The sequence below is a fragment of the Symphalangus syndactylus genome, chromosome 6 (assembly GCF_028878055.3).
Source record: "Symphalangus syndactylus isolate Jambi chromosome 6, NHGRI_mSymSyn1-v2.1_pri, whole genome shotgun sequence".
Taxonomy (NCBI): Eukaryota; Metazoa; Chordata; class Mammalia; order Primates; family Hylobatidae; genus Symphalangus; species Symphalangus syndactylus.
In genome coordinates this window covers 146,520,006-146,527,546 of record NC_072428.2, presented here as the reverse complement: position 1 = coordinate 146,527,546, position 7,541 = coordinate 146,520,006, and the positions used below count along the sequence as shown (strand labels likewise).

General features: G+C 62.6%; 1 protein-coding gene across 1 annotated transcript; it reads left to right on the top strand.

Moving 5' to 3' along the window:
• Positions 1-1,217: 1,217 nt before the first annotated feature.
• On the top strand, positions 1,218-7,036 carry MNX1 (motor neuron and pancreas homeobox 1). The gene is made up of 3 exons (XM_055269729.2): positions 1,218-2,225; positions 5,251-5,411; positions 6,016-7,036. The coding sequence occupies exons 1-3, from the start codon at positions 1,535-1,537 to the stop codon at positions 6,367-6,369; spliced, it is 1,206 nt and encodes a 401-aa protein (XP_055125704.1). The 5' UTR covers positions 1,218-1,534; the 3' UTR covers positions 6,370-7,036.
• The last annotated feature ends 505 nt before the right edge of the window (positions 7,037-7,541 follow it).

Sequence of the window (7,541 nt, the reverse complement as noted above, 5' to 3'; positions counted from 1 at the left end):
TGGGTCTAATGGCGCTATTGACAAAGCCTGGTGTTGATGCCGCTTGACTTCCCGACCCCTGTGTTGATTCTTTCAGCTTCAAAAACGCCCTTGGAAGTGGTTTCACTGTAAATATTTGAAGTGTGCGTGTGGGGGAGGGGGTGAGAACTGGATGCTCACTCCGTGCCTCGCTCACTCACGGGAAGCCCTTTCCTCTCCACTTCCCAGGAGGCCCTGGCAGCACGAGAGAGATAGCCTTTCCCCGCTCCTGCCCGGGGACTGGCCGGGGGTCGCAGCGGCAGGGCTTTCAAAGGATGCCGGGCCCTACGGGTTTTTCAGGGCCGAGATGTGTGGGCGTCGACTCCCGCAAGCCCACGGGCATCCCTCGGCAGCGAGGAAGAGCTTTGTCACCGAGGACCCGCTCCACTGAGCAGGCACGTGGGCGACGTCTGCAAGCCGGCTGGGGTTCTGCAGGCCAGAGCGCCCAGATCTACCGTCTCCGGCTTGACTGGGGCAGGGGCTCCCAGAGAGGATTCGTGGAGGCCAAACTCACACTCACATGCGCGTTTACACCCCCACGCCCCCGCACACACACCTGAAAATGCGGGGCCTTCCCAGAGCAGATAAGGTTCGACCTGCAGAGCTTTGACCACGGGGACAAAACCCTCCCCTGCTGTGCCCTGGAGACCCGGGAGCAGGGAGGGCTTGGGAAACACCACAGTCTTCAGTGCGCTGCCGTCGCCTCGCAGAGCGGCCAGGTCTGCGCGCAGCGTGGGCGCTCAGAAGCATGAAACCACCGCGCTCCGCAAGGCAGACGTGGACCCACTCCAGCGCAGACAAGGAGGCCGGAGAGGACGCGCAGAGCTGGCTCCAGGGACCAACCAAGTCCGGAGGGGGCCAGGTAGTCTTGGGAGCGGGTCTTGGGCCGCCGCGGGGCTCTCCAGGGGCCCGGGGGTTGCCAGTGCCCGCCGTCCGGCTCCGCACCCAGCGGAGGGCGGGCAGAGGCCCCAGGTTGAGCCTCGGAGTATCCACTCCCCGGCGGTGTCCCCGCCCGCCAGGGCCGCGCAACAGCCCGGGCTGCTTAGGACCTCGCGGCGCGGGGGCGGGGCGGCGGGCGGCCGGGACGCTGACAGGTGCGCCCCTCGGCCAATGGAGGAGCCCGCGGCCCTCCCCGGGCCCCTGCTGCGCGCGCCAATCGGAAGCCGCGCTGAGCTTCAAGTGCGCGGAGGGGCGCGGGTCCCCACCACGGCGCCAGCGGCCTCGGCGGGGTCGCCTGAGGGCTGGAGCACAGAGAACCGGACTCCCCGGCCCGGACGCGGGGAAGCACTCGCGTGGGAGTTTGTGCGAGCGCGGCCCGTGGCGGGGCCCGCACGGAGGAGGCGCCGGGACCATGGTCACCCTCGGCTGAGTTTCCGGCGGCGACTTTGATTATTGGCAAATAACCACCATAACAATACCGAGCCCCCGGGCTTGCACCACACGCACTGACTCCGCGAGCCCGCACACGGCCGCGTCGCCCGCCACCGGGCCCTGAGCGCCAGCCCCAAACGAGCCGATGGAAAAATCCAAAAATTTCCGCATCGACGCCCTGCTGGCGGTGGACCCCCCGCGAGCCGCCTCTGCGCAGAGCGCGCCTCTGGCCTTGGTCACGTCGCTCGCCGCCGCCGCATCTGGCACCGGAGGTGGCGGCGGCGGAGGGGCGAACGGCGGGACTAGCGGCAGCTGCAGCCCCGCGTCCTCGGAGCCGCCGGCTGCGCCAGCCGACCGCCTGCGCGCCGAGAGCCCGTCGCCGCCGCGCCTGCTGGCCGCGCACTGCGCGCTGCTGCCCAAGCCGGGCTTCCTGGGCGCGGGCGGCGGCGGCGGCAGCACGGGCGGCGGGCACGGGGGGCCCCACCACCACGCGCATCCGGGCGCAGCGGCCGCTGCCGCCGCCGCCGCCGCCGCCGCCGCCGCCGCCGGGGGCCTGGCGCTGGGGCTGCACCCGGGGGGTGCGCAGGGCGGCGCGGGCCTCCCGGCGCAGGCGGCGCTCTACGGCCACCCGGTCTACGGCTACTCCGCGGCGGCGGCGGCGGCTGCGCTGGCGGGCCAGCACCCGGCGCTCTCCTACTCGTACCCGCAGGTGCAAGGCGCGCACCCAGCGCACCCCGCCGACCCCATCAAGCTGGGCGCCGGCACCTTCCAGCTGGACCAGTGGCTGCGCGCGTCCACCGCGGGCATGATCCTGCCTAAGATGCCCGACTTTAACTGTGAGTACCCGGCGGCCCCCGTGGATGCGCGTGGCGGGAGGGCCTCGCGCATCCTCCACCCGGCACCGCCTGCCCCTCTCTGCGCTTGGCTCCCAGCGAGCGGGGGAAGAGCTGCAAAGCCGCTTCGGCTCTGCCCCGGGCCTGCGAGGACTCGCCCGGACCCCCCAGGCGTGAGACGGGCAGCGAATTATTAAAACGGCCATGCGCAGGCCTTGCGTTCTCTTTCTCTCTTAACGGGAAGGGGCAGTTGGAGGTGTGAGACTGAGATCTAATGATTAACCTGAAGGCTGCAGGAGAAGGAAGTCGCCAGGGGAAGGCTAGCCGAGAGCGCCCTGAATTAGGCAGGCCCGGGAATGGGGGTCAGGGCTTATCACCTGGGAAAGGAACTTGGGCCGGGTCCCCCATTCGGGCATTAGACCCGCGGCCCCTCCAGGGAGAGGGAGTGCTTCAGGAGCAGCAAACAAGAGAAATGGGCTTTGGAGGCCCGGGGAGGCAAGGCCAGGGCCCAGGGAACCCCCGTCTCTTCCCAGGGCGCTGCCCTCCTCTGGAAGGGCGTTGGATCCGGGGTGCGATGGCCGAGGCAGGTGGCCTGGCTTGAACCAGCTATGTGGGGACTCTAAACAGTAGGTGCCTGGCCTGGAATCCTGGGCGCCCAAAAAGGTAACGAATGTCCCTCCAAGGTGGGGCCGAGGGAGCTCCTGTTCCCCCCAGCCCAGAGCCACTGGGCTTCGGGCAGCTTCCTCTCCATCCGGGCGGGACACCTCGCCAGAGGCCTGGGCCTCTCAGGCTTTCCTGGCACACGCGGACTCTCCAGGCTGGGGCTCCGGGGCTGTGGCTCTGCCCGCTCGCCTCATCGGGGTCAGCTACTTTTGAGTCGGGCCGAGCAGATGTATATGGCTCAACGCTTTCAGCCGCCGAACACCCAAACAAAGAGACCCCATTGTTTCTGTCTGAGTGGATTTGTTTAGACTGGGGAGATGCAGGCAGAGCAGGGGAAAAGCAAAAAAGAAAACAGAAATAAACACTCCAGAATTCAGATTCCTTTGCTGGAAGCTGTGGTTGTGACTAAACAGAGAAAACCTAGGACCCCAGAGGCTGGAGAAGTCACAAGGGGGTGAGAAAAATCCTTGCAGAACGCTGTTTGCCCACAGCCGCCCCAGGCTTTCCTAGCTCAGCTCCAAGAAGGCCCCAGTGGCCACCCATCCCTCACCTGGGAGAGTCAGCCCTACTGGCTCCGGCTGGAGGAGGGAAAGCTGTCCCTCCCCCCAGACACGTCTGCGTCTGCGAATCCCCTGCCAGCCTGGGCTTAAACCCAGGGTGCCCTCCTGGGCCTGGCTGCCAACCCAGGGCCCAGCCCTTCTGATAGAAAGCCACCAATATGACCTGCATTTCCCAGAGCCAAGGACGCTAAGTCGCCCACGGAGGGGGCTGGCCAGCCCAGGGCCTGTGGTCCTAGGTCTCCTGGGGCCGCTTTCTGGAGCTTCGTGGAGCCCAAGGTCACTCAGAAAATTTATGAAAGTGAGACACCTTGCCTATTTCTGATTCCAAATGTTGACCTAGAGTTGGCCAAATTTTAAACACAGCCAGCTTTAAGTTCAGAAGAGGATGCTGCAGCTGGCAATCCAAAAGGGCAGGCATAACCGCGCCAAAGACGGCAGAATGTGTTCTGAGAAGTCCTCCTCGCTGGTCACGGGGAAAACCTGTTTGGTTTCTTTAATTGGTTGTCTCTGCCTGTTGGATGGCATTTCCCAAATGGTCCCTCCGGAGCCAGTGTTTTAATTAAAGTTCTAATGTATTGTCAAGTTGGGAATTCGGGGCCTTGTTTGACTAAAGCAGGGGGCGTGGACCATCCTCTAAAGCAAATTGCCCATCCCGGGGGACCTGACCTCATCCAGGCCTGGGACTGGCCTCCTTTCTTTCCTTTCTTTCTTTCTTTTATTGTCCAACACTTGTCAGGCTCCTGGGAAATCAAGGGAAGTCTCGTTTTGAGGTCATAAAATTCTCTGTGATGTAACCGTGCGAAATTATGTAAATAAAGCCGGGCAGGCCTCCTCGAACACACAGAGAACCGGATCCTGCCTGCACCTCTGCCTGTAATTTGCGTAATGAGAATTGTCCTGAAAAGGCTTCTAGTCTCCCCAGGCCTTGCCCCTGCCGCCTGCACCCTGAGGAGGGGGCATGCCAAGAAAAACATTTGAAAGGTGAGAGGGTCCCTGATGAATACACAGACTTGGACCCTGGGTTTGGTCCTGTTGTACCCGTCCTCTCTCCCTTCCCTTCCTCCCTCCCTCCCTTTCTTCCTTCCTTCCTTCCTCCCTTCCTTCCTTCCTTCCTCCCTTCCGCCCTCTTTCCCTCTCTCCCTTCCTTCCTTCCTCTTCTTTTTCTCCTCCTCCTCCTTTTCTGTTTTAAGGAGGCAGTGCAGGGAGACCTGGAACAGCAGGACCAGCTCTTCCCAGACCTGTTTGGATCTGAGCCTGAATCTCTAGGAAGGTGCAGTGAGAAGAGGGGGAGAGATTTGGTTCTCACCACTCACTGCTCCTTTATTTTATTATTTTTTATTTATTGAGAGATGGGGGTCTTGCTGTGTCGCCCAGGGTACAGTGTGGGGGTGCAGTCTAGCTCACTGCAGCCTTGAACTCCTGGGCTTCCCGGAACCTCCCTTCCTGGCCCCCGACTGGCCTCACTTCTCCTCTTGCCTCTGGGTCAATCCACTGCTACCAAAGCCGGCTCCTGTGGAGAGGAAGCCTCCTGCGATGGGCCCTGTTTAACAGGGACACTCAGACGTCTCCCAGCCAAAAAAAAAAAAAAAATTGGTCTCATTAACTCCAAACTACCCATTTCCACTTGGTGGTCCTGAGTCCGCATTCCTTGGGGAGTGGGCACTGATAAGTGAGGGAACAGCCCCGCCCTCTGCAGGGCCAGGTCTTGGCACTGGGGCCTTGAGGGTAGTGGTACCAGCAGCAACGGGAGGGGCTGGGGCGAGGACCGGAGCCGGCTGTGGGCCTCACTGCCCTTTGGTCCCCAGCCCAGGCGCAGTCGAACCTCCTGGGGAAGTGCCGCCGGCCGCGCACCGCCTTCACCAGCCAGCAGCTGCTGGAGCTGGAGCACCAGTTCAAGCTCAACAAGTACCTGTCGCGGCCCAAGCGCTTCGAGGTGGCCACCTCGCTCATGCTCACCGAGACCCAGGTGCGCGCCCTCCCCGCCCCCGACGCATCCCGGCCTCCCAGGGGACACTGTTACCTTTGCACTTGTGACCCACGGGCAGTCTGAGGCATCTGGCGTTGCGCCTCGACGGTTCAGACGGCAGGTGCACGGGTTCCTCTAAGGAGCCCAGAGCGCCGATTCAGTAGCTTCAGGTGGGGCCCAAGAATCAGCACTTAACCACCCCTCCTTTCATTCTGAAGAAGGTGATCCCCAGGCCGCATTCGAGAAATTTTGTTCCAGAAAGAGAGGAGGGAACATCCTGAGATTTACCGCGACGTAGCCAGCTGCCCTGACCCTTCCTCGGCAGACGGAGGGCGCGGGTAGAAAAGTCCCCGGCCTGGGTCGTTGGGGACATAGTCCTAGCTCCCACGGAGCTCCAACCCAGCTCTGGGGTTGCTGCTGAGTGGGGGGTTGGGGGGAGGAGGAAGCTACGAGCCCCCTCCCCATTCCGCTTCTAAGTCGTCTCACCCTGAGGCCATTCCAGGGACGACCCGCTGGGGCCCAGGCGCGCGCGGCCAGGGGACTCCGGGGACAGGAAGCCCTGGGGTGGCGGTGGCCGGTTTCTCACGCCCGCTTGTGCCCGCAGGTGAAGATTTGGTTCCAGAACCGGCGGATGAAATGGAAACGCAGCAAAAAGGCCAAAGAGCAGGCAGCGCAGGAAGCGGAGAAACAGAAGGGCGGCGGCGGGGGCGCGGGGAAGGGCGGCGCGGAGGAGCCGGGCGCAGAGGAGCTGCTGGGGCCGCCCGCGCCCGGGGACAAGGGCAGCGGACGCCGCCTGCGGGACTTGAGGGACAGTGACCCCGAGGAGGACGAGGACGAGGACGACGAGGACCATTTCCCCTACAGCAACGGCGCCAGCGTCCACGCCGCCTCCTCCGACTGCTCCTCGGAGGACGACTCGCCACCCCCGCGGCCGGGCCACCAGCCTGCGCCCCAGTAGGGGCCCCGCGGCCCAGCAGGTGCGGCGCGCACGGAGCGCCCCGGCCGGCGGCTTCTCCCGGAGGCCCCGGCGCCCGCACCCATCCGGCCCGGCCCCGAGAGCAGGCTCGGCCGCCGCCCCATGGACCCCTCGCCCAGGCCGGGGCTGGAGGGATTCGGCCGCGGCCTCTGGTCCTGGGCGCTTACCTTTTAAGCAAGGGCGCCTCACCTGCTCTTCAAAAAACAGCGAGAGGGAGACCCAGGGGGCTGAAACTTGAACTCTGGTTCTTTTAAAATTAATTTTGGTTGGTGTTGGGGGAGGCGCGAGTGCCTGTGAGAAGAACCGACCCACTCTCCGCAAGGGGAAGCCTCCCGTCTCCCCCTTTCCCCGCGTCCGAGAAGGCGGAAACCCACAGTGTTACCTGACTTCTGAAACTTGAAACCGCCTCTGGAGCCGCCATTCTGCAGAGTATTTGGAAAAAGAAAAAAGGGTTTATGCATACGTCCCTGGGGTCGGGGGATTATGTCACGAGCGTTCAAACTGCTGGAAATCTCAAAACTGTACTGTCTTTATTTTTGTATATTGTATTTATATATAAAAAGAAACGTCTACGTATGCATGCTAAATTATTATTTAGCTTCTCCCATCGCCCACGATGGAATGTAAAATAAATTGGTTTTGTACTGGATCAGCGTGCACGCGTTTTGGGGGGTTATGCCCGCGGCATTACCATTTGCTTGTAGGAATGTTGGGGAGGGTGTCTACTCGGCGGTTGGCAGCTGAGGGTGAAAATCGGAGTCTCAAGTGGGTGTCAGCACCACCTCCGCGCCTGCTGCTGGGGAGTCGCAGTGTGAAGTGTTGGCAAAAATACCTATGGCCAGGTGTCAGCGCATGCCCGGCTGCCTGGTGCACACCTGTCCTGGGACACGTGCCCTTCGGAAGCGGAGCTGTGGACTCTATTTATTTTCCTATTTCCTTGCTAGCTCTTGCTTCGTTGGCGCTCCAGAAGTGGAAATACGCTATTTGGACATTTCAGAAAATAAGCTTCAAACGACTAGGCGTTAGTAGCATGTGGGGTGCCTGCGATCTCAGGCGCTACTGAGGCACATTTTCCGGAACGCATCGAATTGCGCAGTGCTTCTCTCTCTCCTCGACCCCGGCCCTCCCTGTTGGCAGAACCTTCCTTGTCTGGC

Excerpts from the sequence above, each read along its gene's own strand:
- MNX1 (XM_055269729.2), top strand. The coding sequence starts at position 1,535 with ATGGAAAAATCCAAAAATTTCCGCATCGACGCCCTGCTGGCGGTGGAC. Across the intron at positions 2,226-5,250 it reads TAAGATGCCCGACTTTAACT|CCCAGGCGCAGTCGAACCTC; the intron begins GTGAGTACCCGG and ends TTTGGTCCCCAG. Across the intron at positions 5,412-6,015 it reads TCATGCTCACCGAGACCCAG|GTGAAGATTTGGTTCCAGAA; the intron begins GTGCGCGCCCTC and ends TTGTGCCCGCAG.